General features: G+C 40.9%; 1 protein-coding gene across 4 annotated transcripts in view; it reads right to left on the bottom strand.

Moving 5' to 3' along the window:
- Positions 1-21,154, bottom strand: part of LOC130163805 (synapsin-3-like) — a 115,583-nt gene extending 94,429 nt beyond the window's left edge. Inside the window, exons 1-2 of one of the 4 annotated variants that reach the window (XM_056368198.1) lie at positions 20,948-21,154; positions 6,663-7,165 (exon numbers count right to left, since the gene is read on the bottom strand). In XM_056368198.1, the coding sequence (XP_056224173.1) occupies positions 6,663-7,105 (443 nt within the window). In that variant the 5' untranslated portion in view covers positions 7,106-7,165; positions 20,948-21,154. Of the gene's footprint in view, positions 1-6,662; positions 7,166-20,939 lie in introns of all 4 variants that reach the window. The other 3 variants (XM_056368197.1, XM_056368196.1, XM_056368199.1) reach the window with 3 other exon arrangements.
- Positions 21,155-21,430: the final 276 nt, after the last annotated feature.

The raw sequence follows: 21,430 nt of genomic DNA, 5'->3' as shown, positions 1-21,430 counted from the left end.
GAGGCAGAAAAGGAGGGATTGTTGGTGGTGATGGTGATGCTCTCGGAGTCTTTGCCTCAGTGCTGTGTACTGCTATTGTGCATCAGTCATTGCTGGAGGCCAAGCCTGTCAGGACAGAGCACCGTTTCCCCAGAGACCTCAGCCTCTCTGATGGAATGCTCAGGAGGAAATTCAACCCCAAGGCAGGCAGCGATGGATGGACGGACACCCTCCTCTACCACATTGATATGTTCACTGGCCTTCGAATTCAGAGAGACTGCTCAATCTGATGAGTAACCTCCTGTCCTGCATCATCGCAAAGGTTCCAGACAATTACTTTGATTTTCTTATTTCTCAAAAAAATCTTGTACTTTCATAAAAGACTTATTTTGGAGTGCATCCTTATTTTGGAGTGCATCCTTATTTTATTAGTCCAGAGTCATAAGTGTCATACAACAGATCATCAACAAACTGTCCGTTACAAATTAATGCTTGAATGCAGTTAAAAAGTTCTGCATGAAACCTGGCATCATATTTAACAAACAGTAGACCAGGACTTATCAGAGCCATGTTAAAACAGGAACCAGCAAGGTGAAGGGACACTGCTAATCCACCAGTATGCTTCAACACTATGAGTCCCTTCCAGTAGAAACTGTGAGAACATGTGCACCATTAACCCCACATTTAAACATCACTGCATCTCGTCCCTCTGTCACAGCAGACTTCTCACTCCACCTTCAAGTGTGGCCGTCAGAACAGCTACAAGCACATTCAAGTGTTTCCTTCCCTGAGCTGATCACGTGTCTCTCTTTTTGAACACTCGGACTGAAGCTGTGTGGTTTCCTTTAGTGCTGAGAGGTGTTGGCGGATGGTTACAACGCCGCTGTGCTGCGACTGAACCTGACTCAGTTTTACCTCCAGATAAAACTGTTTTCTTGGCTGCTGTGGCCCGAGTTAAACTGGTGACTGCAGATGGGATAAGATCAATGTTGATTTATGGAAATGCATGAAAAACACAACACATCTGTTTAAAGAGAAACTCCCTGGAAGACTTGCAGACCACATGGTGGCTTAAGAAATAAGAACAAGATTACATCTGGAGTCGCTACAGGGCCATAAAATAAAGAACACATTTGGTCGGCGGGGTTTCACCAGCAGAGCAGCAGACTGTACACCTAGTACACCTATTTCCTAATGTCCCTGGATCAACAACAGCGAGAGGACTAAGTCGCCCAAAAGCAGGTTTCACATTGTCTTTACAGTCAACGACACAGACACGTTGCCAAAGCAGCAGACAAATATTTGGTCTTTTTCACAAGTTGACCTTGTCTCAGGGGGCAGAGCATTAACCGTTCAAGCTACCTGCAGCTTTCGAAGTGTCCTCTGAGGCATTTGACATTTCTATATTATACTCTAATTAACCATCAGAGAAAGGTCTCGGGTTTAGAGTCACTTTGTGAGCTTTTTAAAATGATCTTGAGACAGACATCAGGACATTTATGAGAGTTTTGAGTTCAGCGCGTTTGCAGTCTTATCTCTAACAGCAGCCGCAGCAGCAGCAGCAGCAGCAGCTCAAAGCTAATACGACAGAAAGGGTAGATCTAGAAATAAAACTGCACAATCTGACTGAGAGGCCTATTTCACACACTGCTGTAAAGAGACATCCAAGTGTTCCTCTCATTTGATTCCAAAAAAAAAAAAAAAAAAACCCACTGATAGCCTAAAAGTCCTCCCTCTCTCACTCAGCCAGGCTTTAGAAGACAAAGTATGAGGGCTATAACTGACCATAAGCCTTTAGAGTTTGAGGACTTGAGACGAATCGAGACAACTGTAACTGTGTTTGTTTATGTTGTGGCAACTTGGCAGTGTCCCAATGGACGCTCAGATGACTATCACTGGATGACTGTGATACTGAAGAAAAATTGTGATTCTAAGCAGTTTCATGGACAATTATTTGTAATGTATACCAGCAATAGTGTCATCCGTGGAAAGTATAAGTCACGCTTAATCCAAAAAAATGTGTGTATCATGTCTGTGTGTACAGATTTGACTGAGTCATGACTCATGACGTGTGATGCAGTTACAGCACCTTATACTGCCTCCATGAACCGTCAGTCAAAGCCACTGCTGCTGCTGTTGACCGTGTTGATGAACAAGCCAAATGACAACAACTAACTGACATATCGACCTGTCTATTTCATCTCCACCGGTCTTTTTGCTTCTTGTCTCTGCGCCCCACCTTCAACTCTCCTGTGCCCCCCTGGGGAGGCCTGCCCCAAAGTTTGAAAACCTATGATCAAGGGTTCAGAATAGCAAGGAAAACTTTGAATTGGATGTCGTTGTCAATGCCAGCGCTAATTATTACGTTCAAACTGCAATTGCCTGTTTTCTAAATGGTAAAGATGTGACGTTCAGCAGCAGAAAACCTTGAGGATGATCATGTCCCAGAAGTAACGTTCCAGGTCCTGGAAACTAAAGATGAGTGCGTGCAGCTCAGTCTGATTTCAGGGAGGATTTTACTCTTTAGTTTGGATTGGTTTCTTCCAGTGTGAAGGTTCATCTTTAAGGTCCCATATTTTACATTTTTAATGTGTTTTATTTGAAGTGTTGATCCATGGATGATATATTTGTGGTTTTAAGAACCAAAAACCATCTAAGTGTAGTTTTACATCTCCTCTCTCAGGCTTCTCTCTGGAGCTCTAGTAACAACAGGTCGGTGAGCCAATCAGAAGAGAGGAGGCTCTGAGCCTCTCTTCTGATTGGCTGACTGTTTTTTTAGTGATATATAAAAATAAAGCAGATATCAGGTTGTTGCGACATCACAAAGTTCCAGAAGTCCTGACGGCTGGTTTTAAGGCTCAGTTCCTGAATACAGGCTGTGTGCATTTCTCTGTGGACTGAGGCTTTGATACTTTCACAGTATTAATATAGAACCCTGACCTGCTTTATAATCAAAAAGATATGGACATCTACCTTTATACAATATGGGACCTTTAATATGAACCAAGAGCATGACTCCACTTCAAGGTCAACCCTGAAAATGTGGACTGATGGAGATTAACATCCACTTTCATCAGAATCACTTCAGTGTGAAGCAGAGTATTTCAGTCTGTGTAAGTGGTAGACGTCCTGCTCTGACAGAGAAGATCTGCTGCTGATTACAGAACATCTGTAAACCAAAACACTTTAAGGCTGTCAGACATCCCCATCTGCTGGTCACAGCCCTTCACTTCTACACACAAACAACAAGGCATGAAGAGAACTGACAAATATTTCTCTGTGCAGCTTTGACTGAACTACAGTGCCACTGCGTGGACAAAAATGGAACTGTCTGAGTTACAACTCAAATCCAAACCAACTTAATCTCATCTAAAAATATATTTTTTAAATACAAATGTATATATAAATGTTAAACTAAGTTTTTCTTGGTTTTATATTCAATGGCCATTAAAATATGAGATTCTCTGGATTCCCACCCACACAGACCCAAAAAGGTTGACCGAAGATTTTTGCTCTGTACAAACATTCACTGCAGAACAAACATAAACTCTATCTCACATTCAAATCCCATTTTTCCTAAGAAACTGAACAACTGAAAGTGAAATGATCCATCAGTGGTGTGATATAAACTCAGCTGTTTCCACAGATATGTCCACACAGTCTTTCAGGAATCAATCATTTCTACATTTGTCACTTGCTTTGCATCCAGAAAGGTTTTCCAACAGGCACATCTTTACCCTCCCTCCAGACATGTTTTAAGACATTTAAAAATACTCTTCTTTGAATAGTGATAGTAAGGTTTACATGTTAAGTCATACCGTATATTTGAGTTCATTTACTAGGAATATATCAACAATGTCTATACAGTTAACTATTTATGTTTACAATTTTACATTTTTGTATTTTTTTAAATAAGATTGGTTAATTTAGTGACATGTGACTTAGAGACAGGAAGTGTGGTGTGGAGAAAAGTAAACGTGCTGCTTTAAAATCTGTTAATCTGTCTTTGACTTTGATGTTTATTACATTCCAGCCGCTGTTTTGCAGTTGCCAGGTCTACCGTTCTTGTTCAGTAGTGGACTGATTGCAAAGATTTTTGTCCCTATTAATCATTTACACTAAAAGAACATGGGAATATGAGGTTGTTATCCTTCAAGGTGAGCACTGAGACACTTTCACCCTTCAGATGAACGTGGGAACAGATTTCTAGTGTCAAACTCTGCTCACCGAAGCTCCAGATACAATTTAATGTAATCCAATACAACAGCAACACAAACTATGACCTCAAAAGGTGCTGATTCAATTTTGTGGTAATGTTAAGTCACGGTCTGAACAAAAACAAAACAAACAGTCCACAAAGGTGGGACTGATTTGAGGGACTTACACTAGATTGCATTACGTTGTGCAGGTGATGCTGTTGATACACAAACAAAAATGACTTTCCCTCTAGTTCATTCACAAAAAGCAACCGACCACCTGTCAAAGCCTCCATTATCCTCTCGTAATGTGAGCAACCGACTTTGTTTAGGTGAATAACAACCCCTGCTGTTCTCTCTAGGGTGGGGACGGTCCCTCAGAGAGAGAGAGAGAGCCTCAGAGGCTGGATGGTCCCCCGACGACTCACGTCACAAACACCAGGACGTGAAGCTGAACAGGTCTGTTTGGGATTTCAGCCAACCAGCTTAAAGAAAAGAAGCTGCCAGCCGTTTCAGAAAACTGAGAGCAATTTTGGTGCTTTTGACACGGCCGTCAGCGGGGCACTTTAATTTAGAGATCATTTTTAGACCTCGGCGTGATCTCCCCACAGAGCCACGGATACAGATGCTTCGGCACATAATGATCCCAGCTAATTCTGTGGATAAATTCAAAGGGCTGGAAAGAGCCAATAACAGCTTCACTGAGGTCCATTTACCAGCAAATGTCAGGCAACAGAATAACAGCTCATGAAACGGAAGAGTGGTTTATTGACTCAAAAAGATGAACATGATAAACTGGGCGCTGCATGTCTCGACTGCAGCTCTGGAAATCAATTCGGCTGCAGCAGAAGGCAGCTGATATCAGCTTCTACCATGTAGGTTATGTGCTGTGGGTGAAAGATGAACTCATCTCTTCTCATTAAAGTTCATTTATTTTGATGTCATCTCCAAAGTAAAGGACCTTCCTCTTACCTTGTTACCATGACAATTTTTATTCCAGCACATAGATCTGTGGTATAAGCCTGCTCAAGCCAAGGACATACGAGTCTGTGATTATTAAAAAAAAAAAAAAAAAAGGGTGGCTCACTGAAGAATGTTTTCGATTTAACTGGAGCTAAAAAAAAAAAAAAGGCAGAAACTTAAGCCACAAAATATGTATGAAAATCGAACTTTTCACACCGCGGGCACACATTTGTTTTTTTTGTTTTTTTACAAATTTCATTGGCTAGCTAGCGTACTGACTTGTAGTGTTAAAAGCATAACTTCAAAGTTTTTGCTTGCTTTCTTGGTGAGAGTCAGATGAGAAGATTGTAGGCAATATGTCTATATATGGAGCTGGAGCCAGGAGACGGTTAGCCTAACTAGCCAGGAGACGGTTAGCCTAACTAGCCAGGAGATGGTTAGCCTAGCTGAGGATAAAGACTGGAAATCGGGGAAATCAGCTAAACTGGCTCCATCAGGAGCTAAAGGGGAGTTACGTGCTGTAACTACAGTGTTTCTTGATAAATAAAAGTTTATCCTTCTGCCTGGCACTTTTGTTTAGGTGAATGCAGCATCTCCAAAACGTAACTCTCCGTAAATCATAAATTGTCCTTTTTTTACATTTCTATTTGTGTATGAATTAAACTAACACGATTTAACATCTGTGTTAATGATATTTAAAAGTGTTGGTAGGCATATTTTTTAACTTTAGACTGAGCCAGAGTAGCTGCCCCCCCCCCCGATTCTTTACACTAAGCTAAGCTAACTATTATCTTTTCATCTAACTCTCACCCAAAAAGTAAATACGTGTATTTCCAAAAATGTAAAACCAATGTTTTAATGACATGAAAACAACATATTAGTTAGATATATAGAGTAAGTATAAGTATATTGCATATCTTTTCTCTCAACTTTACCTAATTTCTGTCCAGTTTTTCTCTGGCTTTTCTGTTGTTATATTGCTGTTGTTGTTGTTGTTGTGTACTCCATTTTTTAAGGTGCTATATAAATAATTATTATCATCATTACATTGCATGTATATATAGATGTCATTTCCTTCTCTAATAGCTATCATCTAAAGAAAGCCTTGAGATAAAGTGTTTTATAGAAGTAAAAGGTCGCACTGTCATCTTTTATTTTCTAGATACTAGACTGCTTCCTGTAGCAGAAACGCAGCGACATTACTTCCAGTCAGTAAAGATGACGAGTGAGCTAAGACGCTGACTGGTTTTTGTGATCCATTGTGGAAATTTTCAAGGGAGCTAAACTTTAAATGAACTGGAACAAATCTGGCACCGGGACCCTCAAAAACAAATAGCTCACAGTTCAGTTCTTCATGTGTTGAACGAGGAACTGGTGTGAAACAAACCCTCCGTCATTCAGCTCACGGAAGTCTTTTAAAAACAACAGTGCTTTTATTTCTTGACCTGAGCAGCAGAGTTCAGAAAAACATGCAGCTCCACTACCCTCCCACACACATGCTAACACCATGAAACTTCCACTCACCAGTCCGTGTGCTGATCATCAATCACCAGCAGGATCTTGGGCTTGCGTATGACAGGCTTGGCTGGCTGACTGCTTCCTGCAGAGGCACCTTCAGCTGATGCAGCTGCTGCTTTAGCGTGTGCAGCGGCGGCGACGTTCTGGGCCATCTGAGCGCTCTTCACCACGCTGGAGAAGGAGCTGAGGAAGCTCCCTGTGCCTGAAGCTGGGCCTGAGGCTGGGGCTGAGCCTGAGCCAGAGCCAGAGCCTGAGCCCGAGCCAGAGCCTGAGACTGTGCCCTGGGTCTGGTTCGGGACATTCGCGGGGTTCCGCCTCTCTGTAGCCGGGGAGGCGGGAGAGGAAGTTGACGAACCTGGAGGGGTCGGCCTCTGCAGATCCATCATGTAGCCGTTGGGGAGGTTGGCCACAAAGCTGCTGTCTGATAGGCGGCGGCGAAGGTAGTTCATGGTGATGGGCTGGTGGGTCTGTCAGGCCAGAGGAGGTGAGGGGGAAGAACGCCTGAAATTCTGCACAGAAGACAAAGGAAATGAGAACGGACCTGTTCAAAATCACTTCATATCTGATTATTTATCCCTTATAATTAATAAAATTGTCATATTAAAGCTGCACTAATCAATATTTTTATATTACCGATGATCAAAAGATTACATGAAATGTAAAAAGGTGTCACCCGCAGAGAATTATCCCTCAGCTCCGCAGTTCCTCTTTTAGCGTCTGCAGGATTTTCCTTTTGGCATCCACTTTAATATTTTAATTCAATTTCACAAGTAACCCTGTTTCCAGCTGTTTTAAGCAAAAACAAAAAGGTTCTCATGAACCCATATCAAACAGACAACGTTAGCAGCACAGAGTTGAACATTTACTGTAGCAGAGAGCCAGATATTTTCCTCAGGAGTCATCAAAATATAACTGAAATCACAATGTGGCTAACTGCAATATCCAAATCGCAGGAGCTGCTATATTTTTGATAAAGGTAAAATGTGTCATTGTTGTACATTGTTAGAACCATAAGAGTTGTGGTGCTATAGAGACGCTCCGCCCTAAAAATCATATTCTCCAGACGTAAGGAAACATGCTTGTTTGGTACAAACCCCAACAAAAATTACATCATCCTCATGTAAAACAAAAAAATACAGTGAAAATGAAATGCATAATTCCAACTGAAATCGTGACTCATATCGCAATCACAATATCTGCCAAAATAATCACAATATGATTTATTTTGCACATCATTATGTCTTAATGGAAACTAAAACAGAGCTAAACAGAGAGTGAAAACTGAACTTATTTGTTAGGTGGACAAAAACTGGACTCCAAGTAAATGCTAATATTGCTTTTTATTTGCTGTATGTGTAAAAAGGCAGCTGTGTGTTGAACTTTATAAGATGATAATAAGTCAATGCTGTGGTCACAGCTTTTTGCACTGCCCCCAAGTGGCAAAAAAAAAAAAAAAAAAAAAAAATCAATGAATGCAGGAAAAGTAACACTGAAAGTCTCTATTTTAACAGTCAGTCTAAAACACATGGCGCAAATTCATTTATGACGCATCCATATCCATGTCAAAAAATGGTCGCTGCACCAGGTGCATTGTTCAAAAGAGTTGTACTTAGTCTCTTTATGAATCCAGGGAGTTTTTTGGGTGTCACATGCAATAGACCAATCAGAGTGCCATCTCCCATTCCCTATAAAAGCCAGCTGCACTTGGACCTTAGTGGATTACTCTTATAACAACACAGATTAGCGAGCCCAGTCCTGACGCACACAGCAACATCAAGGAAGAGTTTCAATTCAAGATAACAATCCACCTGACCAAACCTCATTTTAAGACCAACACGCCCATGGGCGCACAGATGGGCGCAAGTGTTAAAACAGTGCGGGTGCAGGATGGGAAAATAACGACTGTGTTGGCCTGAAACTAGCACCGGGTGTAAGATAGGGCCCAAAATGTTTATTTGTGGATTTGAGACCATTCCTACAATTAGAAAATTTAATGGAAAAATAATCACAATAACTCGGGACAATTCCAGTTTGAGTGTTCAACAAGCTACAGTATATGTAGTTAAAGTTGTTAAAAATGTGATGCTTCTCCACTTCCTCATGTTCACACTACTTCAGATCTGAGGTGAAAAGAGTGAGACCTGGAAAACATTCAGCTGCCAGTGCTAAAAAAAAAAAAAAGCTGATATACTGTTAAAGTGAACGGGTGCACTCAGGAGGTTTTTATACCAGCCATGAATCTGCTAAAAGCTGATTTGCATAAGATTAAGTTACCCAGTCAGGGTGGGACAAAAACTGCTGCCAAACAATTTAGTGACACAGCAGTGATGATGCAAAGTTGGAGGAGTGCTTCACAGCTCTTTTCTTTGTAAAGCAGATAGAGCCCGCTGGGACGAACAGCTCCCATGCTACAACGCAGCATGGCAGAGAAAAGACATTCAAACAGACTAGCTATCACGGATGCTAGTAGAGGGGAGAAGAAACCCTTAAACCTGATTAAAACTAGGCCGCTCTCATAGTAAATGGAGCTTGGATGAGATGAAAGTGCATTTCTTGTTGAAGTGTCACATCTCAGGCGGATGTGCCCGGTGTTTGCGGTGATGTTTTTGTAGTTAAAGGGGGAGGAGGGTCTAATAAGCCTGCAGCAGGGGGGAAAAGCATGTGGGGTGAATGTTTCATCTTGACAAGTTAACGCAGTCAGACAATCACCATCAGGAAGTCTTTGTATGAAGAGATCTGTAGCTGAGATCTGACCTGAGCAGTAGTCAGTAGCAGTGCTGATCATAGCTGTTCTAGCAGGAGTGTAAGTACATTTCTTTGTCCAATACTCAACCGATTCTCAAAAAGGGGAATTCTCCTTCCTCTTGTCTTCCTCCAAAGAGAAGCCAGAGGTCTGTACCTACATGACAGAGGCGATGGAGCAGGACTGAGTTCTCTAGTCTCCTGAGTCCCTCAAACACCAGCTGGCGATCATTCATTCATGCTGGAAGTTACTGCAACATCTTTTAGGCGTCACTGCAGGATATGTGGCGAACCCCAGTTTGGATTTTTTTATCCCTTTTTGTATGAATTGAAAGAGTACGTTCAACAGCCTTAAAGAGTAAGGTTTGTTATTGTCTCCAAAACCCATACAACCAACAATGCGTTGGTCCATCTCTCAATACGACGTGTTCCCAAAGACAAACACGCACATCCAAAAATACTTTCACAGGTGCTGCATCAAAAATCAAACTTAAGGCCAGAGTCAGACCAAAGATCCACCCACCGTGCCAACGGCTCCCAGCTATTTTCATACAGCGAGGTTTCAATCTGCCAGAGATCTTCATCAGACACTGTCAGGTCACCATCACAAAGCAGAACAGACCATAATACAGGCACAAACATTCATCACCCAGCTGATTGTTATCTGCATGATTGAGTCAAACTGCTCTCAGGGTGGACCAATCAGAGCAGAGCTGGATGACACTCTCTGATCCTCCCATATAAGAGACAGAGCACGCCTCTGTAGAGAGGACACAACAACTTCAAACACAAAGGCCAATGTCGTATAAACACAAATAGAAATGATGAGTCACATAAGTCAGCCAAAAGGGAATTATCATAAAAACTAATATATAGAAAAATACATAAAAAAATAGAAAACAGTAATATATTATGTAGAAATTTTGGATTGCAGGATTGGACTGTCCAGAGTTTATATTAACACCCGTAACAGGAAAGATAAAAACTGAAAAGGGAGGTTGGCATTAACAGATATGATTCATATTCATTAAGATGTCTGTAAAAAAGATCTGATAATGATATTTAGAAGAAATATTTATTTTGTTTGTGTTGTTGTGGCTAACGTGTTGCTTATACACACATCCAGCAGACACAACATTGGTATTCATCTGAAGTCGTGTTTCTGGCCCGCCTGGCAAATATAAGAGAGCTATGGGGAACTGCAAAGTCAATTCCATTTGGATTTGTCACTGCAAGTGACACCTCTTACATCAACCATTTAACCCATTGTTAATAAGAAAATATGGATTACAGCAGCTTTAATTTCATTTTAAATCTGGGCACTGTAGTTTTTAAAAGTACTGCATTTGCTGCAGACTATTTTCAGCTGTGGATAAATACACTTGTGAGTATCATGTCACCATACAAGGTGTAATATGAATGGGGGAATGTGTAATAGTTACAGTATGAAAAATAAGAAATGTGCAAGTAATAGTAATGATGGTGTGGCTCACATAAGATAAGACATAAGATACATCAGACTCTGTTACACAGGCAGCACCTGTAGAATCAGCTCGGTCTTGGTTTTGATTTTTACCTGATATTTGCTGACAATAATAAAAATTCAGGATGTTATCAGGCAAATCTTTTATACTGGAGTTTGGGGATTCTGTGTTTTGCCCAAAGGCATTTTCAGAGAGGCAGATGCTCGCTGTCAGAGGAATGACACCAAAACAGGAAATGCAGTCTGCCTTCCAGCTGAACAGCCTGTCCTCAGTGAGTGAAGAGGCTTCCCCCTGGAGTTGATGCTCATGTGTCGACCACCACGAAAAGCTCTTACACAGCAAACCGGCAGGGCTTAAGTTAAATGATAGAAAATTGCTAGAAAACAGAGAATTAAAACAAACAGTCAAGGAGCCGCTGACTGCCAGCTCCGTCCTCTTAGTAACAACTTGATCCCATTGGACAGATCAGGAGCTGTCTGCTGAAATGCTGAAAATCACTACCTTTACACCGCTGGCACCTTCCCCACTTTCTCAACACCCTATAAGCTGCTTCCTCACTGCGCCTGAGCGCATTTGAAGCTATTAAATCCTTAACGGCTTCGCCTCTCAGTTCTCTCTGCAGTAAATATCCACATGGGAACCCTGTAACGCTCTGTTACTGCTGACCGGGTGGCAAACATCGGTGAGAGGAGTTTATTAAGGAAGCACGAGCAGCAGAGACACGGACACAGCAACAGGTCGAGAAGAATCCACACATTTATGATCTTTCAATAATCCTTCATCCTGTCTGGTCTTTTTTAAAGAGCTTGTTGTGGCTCACTGTGAGAGGCAACAAAAAGGATGTGGCCGTTGTGTCAAATCATATTACATGTTCAATATTTCCAGACTGCACTCCACCCAGATAGTAACCTCTAATTGAATGCTGATAAGTGGAACAGCACAGTATAAAGGAAATATTAGAGAGGTGCTTAAAATGTAACATCAAACAGGACTGTGGCTCTGCAGTAATCACTGGCTTTGCTCAATAATAACGGGGAGGACCCACATAATACCACCCCACACTCTGCTGATGTACAGCGAGTGTCGGAGTGTGTTTTTCTATATTTAAAAATCTTGTTATTGATGAAGACAGCAGCTCCTTCCTGATCCTCACTGTGAATCTGTTAAATCCATCACATGCTCCGATTGGCTGCTCCGTGAATTTACACATCAAAACCTGGCAGAGATGTTGACGAATTAGTGAAAGAAACGCAGTGGCGTCATTCCTGTTTGCCCCTTTACATATCCAAAGGATGAAATAATACTAGACTGTCCTCCTGTTAAAGACGAGCCCACAGGTGCAGCAGGTTATTATGACCCATAGTGATGTTTTGTTGCTAGGTGACATCTAGTGGCCGCAGTAATTATGACAGGAGCAAAGGTTGGATGGACGGATGGATGGGTCAGCAAAACACGTTCAACAAAAATAACCATGTTGTTTATTGTAACCATGACAACATCGTCCGAGCTTTGGCCGCTACTGTAGTAACCACGGTAACGTTCGGTACACCACTCTCGGTACACCGCTGTCAGTACAGTCGTGTGTATTATTGTAACCATGGCAACCAAGGTCCGATACGCCTGCCCCCGTAGGGGCGCTATTTCAGAACACACTCCTATGGGTCGAATAAGGTAAGAGGGTTGAAAAACAACTCATGTGGTTGTTTAGGTTGGAGGACTGCTTGAATAATATCCAATACGCATTTCCAAATATTCAGCGAATAGATCAGATGTGAGGATTACGTCTGACTGTGATTTGATAGAAGCGTGTCTCGATAATGTTCATGTACCATCCTCTTGTAAATACGACCTCATGGTTTGAATAAAAATATAGTTCATGTGTATTTACTTTTGGAAGTGTGGGAAATTGGTGGTGAGGGGCAAGGATGCCCAGACTGTCCACTGCTGCAAAGTAATAGAATAATGTGGAGCAGCGTCAGACAGAAAACAGAAACTTAACAACTAAATGCATCATTTTATATGTGGATATTAGGGCTGAAGGTCCATTTATCCATTAGTTGATTGATTAAAAAAATCACTTGGCAACAATTTTTTTGATTATTATTATAATATTACCAGGCTCTTACAAAATTCCTCCTCACCCCCCGCACCAATTCACTGTTGATCTCTGACAAGTTAAAAGAGACCAGTGTGCGTCTCCCTGGGGAGCAGCGAACAGTCGAACATGGATTTCATTATTCATGGCAGTCTGAGCTGAGGGGCCGGGGGTGTAACCAGTTAGAGCGGATGGTCAGTGGACTCAAGTCAAAGTGACAAAAAGCAAATTGATGAGAGGTGGGATGTGGCATTTAAGTCGCCCTGAAGCATTCTGGGGGATTAAATGTGTGGGGCTCGCTGTCAGATAGATGATCGTGACAGTTTCTTGTTCTGGAGTTTTACCGTGAACGTCCTTGTTGTCATGGTTATCATGGTATTGTCAGTCTGTCCGCCTGTTTGTCAGTATGTCCAACACTTCCATCTCTATTGGAATGACACGGATACAAACATTCATGCTCCCCGGAGGATGATTCCTATGGAGTTTGGTGTGTCGGTCCATCCTGCGAGTCCATAACGGATCGCAGAAGCCATTTTTTCTATGAAATTCATGATCCCCATAGGACATCTATAGATGTTGGTGAGCTCATTTCTTTAAGTTCAACTGTGAGTTTCTCTTTGACTAATAATGTTGTCCATAATCTCAAAAGAAAGATTTTCTATGGAATTAGCTTTACATATTCTTGGCCCCCAGACGATGAATCCTAATGTGTTTGGCAACCCCTTTAGCTTTTCTTTGATGTCATAATATTTTGAAAAAAGCTAATAGTAATAATAATAATAATACTAGAAAATTCCAGGGAAATTTTGAGTGCCACGGGGGCTACTGCCGGGATGAGTACATGATTTATTTCCAGTGTTCAAAAGTCACCCTGATCATACTCTGGTTTTGAGAAATGTCTTGATATAAAAGACTCTGATATAAAACAATGTCACATCCCTCCATCATGTATTATGTGGGAAATATCTCATATTCTGTGTTGTTTTTTTTAATAAAACAAGAGGCAACATGTCTTCAAACTGGCATTTAAAGGGTTAAAATCCCGAAAACTAATAAACATTTGATAGGTTTGAGCAGAACTGAAGTGGTTTAAGAGATTTATGCAAAAAAAGCAGAAAAAAATATTGATATATGATGATTTTATAGCATTTTCTTTGTGTGTCCTTTTTTGGACGCGAGGAACCCCAGAGGGTACAAAATGTGTTACCAGTGTATAATAGACCTGTAACAGTAACTGACATTAGATTTTAAAAAATATGTCAAAAAAGAAACTTTCTTGCAGAAATCCATACCTTCAGCTGTAACACAGCCAAAATGATCAGCAAATCAAAAAAGAAAAGTGAAGAAAATGTCCAAAAAAGGACAGAGGGACCCCTGAGGGTTAATAAATCCCATGAACCGCTATTTAAATTACCACTATTATGTTTTTTTCTGTGCTAAATTTAACATTACTGGGGAGGAGAGCAACGCGACTAGAAGTGACAGCGAGAGAGGGCTAGTAGCTTCTCCTCTCCTCTGTCTCAGCGGAGACCGTCACAACTTCATTCACTCTTTTGGCGGACTCGGCACCCCCGTTTAAATTTTGTGCAGACCCTGCCTGTCAAAGTTACATTTTATGAATCCCAACAACTATGTCTACATTTTCAGAAAGAATTATTTGTCTCCTTTTTACGGTTTGGCCGCGAGCTCGAGTTAAAAATAAAAATAAAGGTTATTTTTTACTGCTTCACGCACTCTAGCCAACTGACGCTTTCACTCTAACTTTGAAGAAAAAGTGATTTGCACTCCTCCTTTGAGTGCTCATAGTTTGAAAAGTTTACATGTTATGTAAAAACAGTTCCTGTCTTTTTGAGAGAGCAGAAGTTTTCCTCCGTTTTACAGTTTGAATCACATTTCTACGTGCAGGTATGAAAGAGCTGGGTGACTCAGAAAAAAGGTGCAATTTTGTAGAAAAAAGGTGGGTTTCTAAAGAAAATTCCAATGCATTTCTAATGCATTATTTATTCCCAGTTTTTTGGGAATAACTTTGGGAAAAATTGGAATTTTAACACCAAAAGTCATAGCACCCCTTTCGGGATCAAGACGCACGTTTTGATGTATATATTACCGGGGTTTTCTCAAAGCTGCGGGACGAGTTACGCGCCGAAATTTGGCAGAAGAATAATAAACCCGAAATAGAAGATTAATAGATGCTATTCTAGCTGTAGAGGAGTGCCTCGGAGCTGAGCACCCGTGGCACTAATTAGTGCCACGGGTGATAAATCATGTACTGGAAATAAATCATGTACTCAAAACCAGAGTATGATCAGGGTGACTTTTGAACACTGGAAATAAATCATGTACTCATCCCGGCAGTAGCCCCCGTGGCACTCAAAATTTCCCTGGAATTTTCTAGTTATTATTAAATGTCAAAATATCTCATGCTAATAAGCAGACTGCTGTGAAATTTACGGACCCCTCTAAATTTCCTCGATGTAACACCATCCTGCCATCAGGCTCTAGGAATAATCAAATCATCATGCTTTTTGTTTTTCTGTTCAATGCTTTCACTCGTCTTCAATTGGAATTCAAATTTTTGGTTATGTCTCTAAAAACAGATTCTTCTGCCTCATATGATCTTCCTCCTGTCTTTTCTCTCACCTTTTTAACTGCTGTATGACACTTTCATTGCATGTGAGCAATTGACTCTGCCTCGCATGATTTAACTCAACTAATGAGATTATTTCTGCCTTTAAGCAATGTTTGAAAAACTAAAACACCCTCTGGTTCGTTTATCACTGACTATGAGCTTATTTTTCTAACTATGACTATGAGCTGAATTATTTTACCCTTGGTAGCAGCTAAAAGGAGGTTAACGTCCGTCAGTCAGTCAGTCAGTCAGTCAGTCAGTCAGTCAGTCAGTCAGTCCACCAACTAATATTAACAACTATTAACCTGCACTTCCAGTTCCATTTTACTATTGTATGGATTGCTACGAAAATTTTTGCAAACATTAATGGTCCCAGGAAGATGAAGCCTTCTGATTCTGGTGATCTCCTGACGTTGACATTTATAGTTTTAACTTAGACTGTCTCAAAAACTATTTGATGGATTGTTATTAAATTTGTTCAGACATTCACAGTCCCCTCAGGATGACCCGTACTAACTCATGTGACTAGTTGACTTTCACCTTGTCCAAAATTTATGACTAAATATTTACATCAGTAAAGAGATTCTGATCTGCCTTAGCTAATTTGAACATGAACATGAACATTTTGACTCAAATCTCCACTGTGCCCACATTAGGGTTGCACGGTATACCGGTACCAGTATAGTACCGCGATACTAGAGTTTTGAAAACGGTACTATACCAGCATTTAAAAACAAACGGTACTTTTATGTCATTTTATTGAATGCAAATGAATTGGTAAATTGGAGCCTGTCTCTTTAAGCACTGCGAGGCCAGCGAGTGTGACGTATGACTCGCATGTTTAGACTGAGGAGGAGAGAGAAACGACAAGTCGCGTCTTATACAGACGGAGCGGGTTGAAGAAAATACAGTAGATAGAGATGGCAGCTGCAGAAAAGCCCGTACTTGTGGACAAAATGCGGGCCCGAAGTACGGTGTGGAAATATTTCGGGTTCAAACCGAACGATAAAGGCGAGCCACTGAACCCAGAGGCACCGCAGTGCAAGCGATGCTACAAAGTGTGTCTCGCAAAAGCAGGCAACACTTCAAAACCTGTCGAAACATTCAAAGGACAACCATGCGGACTTGTTCCGAGACTTCAGTCAAGAACGACAGGTGATAATGTTGCTCACCTGTTCACTGCACTGTAATGTCAATGAAAGAAGTACAAAGCCCCTCCCAGCCCAGTAATAAACCTACAGTAGCCTGCATACAGAGAGCTAAAACATGTCCATGGTTAATAAATACATTAAAAAATATATTTTTAAAAATTAAATGACATTCTTTAAATATTTAAATAACCCATTAAGGCAATACATAATATAATGAAATATTTTTTACAAAAAGTATCGAAAAGTTTCGAAATACATATTGGTATCGCTATCGAAACTGAAATTTGGTATCGTGACAACCCTAGCCCACATACAGCCTCACAGAGCCTCTAACATGCTTCACATTACCTACTAAAGTTCAGCTGAACAAATTAGATTATTTCAGCCTTTGAGAAATGTTGGTGAAACTAAAACTACAGTTAGCTTCCAGCTAGTTCATCAATGACTATCTGTAAGCTCAAAGTACTCTTCTAAACTCTTCTATGAATATCAGCCATTTTTAACTGACTGATTCTGTAGCTTGTCCACATGAGATTCTATTACCTAACACTCTGTTATATTAATGAGACAGCTGTTACAGCTGCTGCACATACAGTAGCATGAATGCACAGACATACAAAATCCTGGTGGTAAATGCTACTGACTGCTGTTATATGACATACACTGTTCCTTGTGTCTGTTGTTCATAACTTTTAGGTGCCAGCATCTACTAATTCTTTGCTTACAGTAAATTGTGGTGAGAAAACGATCTGTTTTAGAGTGTTTTTGCAGTCGCTTAGCAACCCGCTCCTTATTTTACTTTTAGTCCTACATGCGAAGCAGTAGCCCAGCTAAGTAACACACCATTCTTACTTTTTAGGGAACAGTGATGGTAACATTATGACTCATCACTGTTCGTCTGGCACTCTGCCACCTTCTTAATGTCGCTACTACGAGAGAGCCAAGAAGGCAAAACATCCCATGAAGAAAGCTTCTTCTAACACAGTGTCATCATGTGTTCATGATCTTCACGTGTCAGAGGAGGAGTGTGTGGGTAACACTGATATAGATGTGTATGTGTTGTAGTATGTGAGCCATGTAAGAGTTGGTTTACAGTTGGAAGCCATTACTGTAATCTCTCCACAAAAATAGCTGATTATTGATATTTAGTGCTCATAATCAATATGCTGTATTTTCTAGTGTCTACACTGAACTGCAGTGTATGCAGTATTAGTAATAAATTATACTCTACTGCACATTTTGTTTTGCAACATTCAACATTTTTAAAACCGTCCAATTTTAAAAGAAGAAATAGAATATGAAAGAAATATATATATATATTTATATACACACACACATACATACATACATGTGTTTTTATTCTTTTCTTTTTTCTCCCTCTCAATAACTCAGAATGTAAATCTATAACATTAACAAAAAGCTTACATTAGGTTATATAATGTTATGTCACCTTCTTTGTTTTTGGTTTTGCTTCACCAATAGAAAAAAAAGAAAAAGAAAGCAGGAATAGAATTTTTAAAGTGTTTCCACAACTGATCAATGATCTGTAAACTGTGGGACATAAAACGGAGAACATGGAAATAAAATGTAGAACATCAGAGTGATCACAGTGAAACACCCATAGAGGTTGAGGGAGGTTGTGTGAAGCCGGCTGTCTATTTTAATAAGCTATTTTAAAATGGCAGCGCGGGAAGACGCTACAGGCTCAGGCTGTTGATTTCAGCATGAAAATGAAAACATGCTGTGAAATGTTTTCATTACCTTCATTTCATACTGACTGACTACTGAGGCACTTTCACACAGGACAACATAATAATAATAATAATAATCAGAACATCAGTGCGAGAACAATTCTGGAATCCACTTGTAAATTAGAAACAACGAAGCTTGAAAGCTAAAGTGAAAAGCTTACTGCTCTCCTGTGGGGAGAGAGTCATCCATGAACTGTGAACCTGTGAACTGCAGCGACACAACAGAGTGTCTGCAGCAGCAGCAGCAGTGACGAGCTGCTGAGGCGAGGAGTCACAGCCGAGTCACCACGCAAGTGACCTGCACTTCTCACTGCAGACGCCACATTGATATCCACACACAGACAATGAGGCAGCAGGAAGTATCTGACCTCAGACCTTTTATTCTCCCTGTACCTGCTGGACTGGTCCACAGATTAGACAGGTTCACTCCTAATAACCTCAGGAAACAATAAGATTGAAAGCAACAACTTCTCTCAGCTCTGGAAAGACCCAGACGTTATTCATTGGTTAAGCCACACATCAGTGGGAGGAGCCAAATAACCACAGATTTAGTTGGTACCGGCTAATGCAAACACACGTTTATCATTTTCAAGCAAAAATGCGGCACAATGTCAGACCAGCTTAACACAACACATCATCCATTCACATCTGAGTTCTGACTAAAAGGCTCCTGATGAATCATAATATAAACAGCATCAACAGGATATCGATTCACAACAAACCAGCCCCCACATCACTACAACTTGTTTCTACATCGCAGTCTCCTCCCTCCACACACTGGACACTTTTCTGCACAAAGTCTGTTGCACAACAAGCAGCAGCAGCACTGAACCAGCTAATTAAGGACAAAAAGGTCACTGCTGTTTTCTAATTCATCATTTCACTAAAAGAAAAAAGAAAATCGGGGGGGGCGGGGGTCATTAGTGGCTACAGGCTGCCATTCATGCTGGGGAGCATCTGCTGGGAGACGACATAGATAACTGGTTACGGTCTGGTCTGTGTGTGACGGCCTTCTGATGGACTGATTAATATTTCATGGTGGTAACAGACAATGCATTTTTACAGTACACAGTTGGAATCTATACTTTCAAAATGACACTAAAGGACTTGTATTAATGCCGCTAGGATAAATCTGTAGACCTCCGACCACAGGCAGAGGCTCAATCTCCAGTTAATACAAACTATAGACCCAGTCCCCCTTAAATCTAAGACCCAGTCACAATTGGAGCCGAGTGAGAAAAAAACTGGACAAACTGAGTATTGTATAAATCAGTGCGATTGAGAACAACTGTACAACAGGCTACACAACACTGTTAAGACTTATAAAAGGGACAGGTTTGCACGGATTCATACACTGTGTTTAGTTACTGGAAAGAGACAATCAATATTCTGTGAACTATGTTAAATATAAACTGTCATATATGTCCAAATATGCATATCCTGTGTTTGAGGAGGAAAAACAACAGCTTTGGGAAGAGAGCAACCTGGAATATGTGAAAACCAAATTGATCTGCTATTAATACAAAAACTGCCTTCTAGATATATTTGAATATTTTGAGGATGGAAAAGCTGATTCACAACTGACCAGTGAATTAATCTGCATTAGGTAAAAAATTATTTATTTGCTCAAATTTAATTTATGAAAATGCATGGTTGTGGATTTTTTTCTATGTGGGTTTTCAGTATTTTCCTTCTCTTGAAAAGAGATTGTAAGAGATTTCTGAAGCCATGAAATACACAGCAGTGAAAGGCAAATATAATTTCTATCATCTCTAATCCAACCATTTTCATATTTTTGAGACATGTAGCTTTCGATTTCTTTTCGTTGCAGTTTGCATTCTTTTGTCTTTATCAAAATGAATAAACTGTAAAATAAATCTATCAATAATTAGGAGAATAAGAGCAGCTTTCACTCAGAAACATGACTCCAGATGAATGTTGATCTACAAGCACAACTCAGCATATTCACTAAAAGGTGATGGTGTGTTCAGGGCAGTTTGTAAAACAGGGTTAAAAGCTGAACAGATTGAGCACTGCCACACACAGAGACATACACTCTGACATCTGCCTCAGGATGCTGACTTTACCCCCCCCCCAGGTCACAATCATGAAATGGATACCCCACACCCCCCACACACACCCTCCCCCCGGACTGTGGGCTGCAGAGACATGGCTGAGGGGAATCCCTGCACAAACCTGCTGTGTGCACCACACAGCTGCAGATTCAGACCAGACTGACACAACAGCACACCGCGTTAGCAAACCGCGTCTTCCCCGAGCCACACGAATTCAAAAAAATAAAAAACCCGGAAAAGACGAGGTTCATTGTGAAGCAAAATTTCTCCAAACGGCGCAGCGGAAGCACACCCGCAGACACACACGGGAGACAAAACGCGGGAAAGATGCTGGGAATAAACGTGAAGATACGCACAAATTTACCTGAGCGGTCGTCAGTGATGAGCTAGCGTCGGATGATGACCCTCCTTCTTCTTCTTCTGCTCCTTCTGATGCTGCTGCTTCTTCTTCTGCGCTCAGGACCACGGTCTTCCTCAGCCTCCCAGCCAAGCCCCCCCACCCTCTCTCGCTCTCGCTCTCTCTCTCTCTCTCTCTCTCTCTCTCTCTCTCTCTCTCTCTCCATCTCTTTCCCTCTCTCTCTCTCTCTCTCTCTCTCTCTCTCTCTCTCTCTCTCTCTCTCTCTCTCTCCATCTCTTTCCCTCTCTCTCTTTCTCTCTGTATTTCCACAATGCATGCCGGGAACGCGAGGGTGTCGTTCATTCATTACTGCAGTCCGTCCGTGAAGCTCATTGGCTGACAGGCTAATTAAGCATCTCACAGTAAAGGAAATAGAATAAAACGTGAAACAGTCAAAGAAGAAAGAAAGAAATAAGAAAGAAATAAGAAAGAAAAATTATGATATATTTA

This window comes from Seriola aureovittata, chromosome 22, assembly GCF_021018895.1.
Source record: "Seriola aureovittata isolate HTS-2021-v1 ecotype China chromosome 22, ASM2101889v1, whole genome shotgun sequence".
Taxonomy (NCBI): Eukaryota; Metazoa; Chordata; class Actinopteri; order Carangiformes; family Carangidae; genus Seriola; species Seriola aureovittata.
Note: the sequence above shows the minus strand (reverse complement) of the source record. Positions and strands in the feature narration are given on the sequence as shown.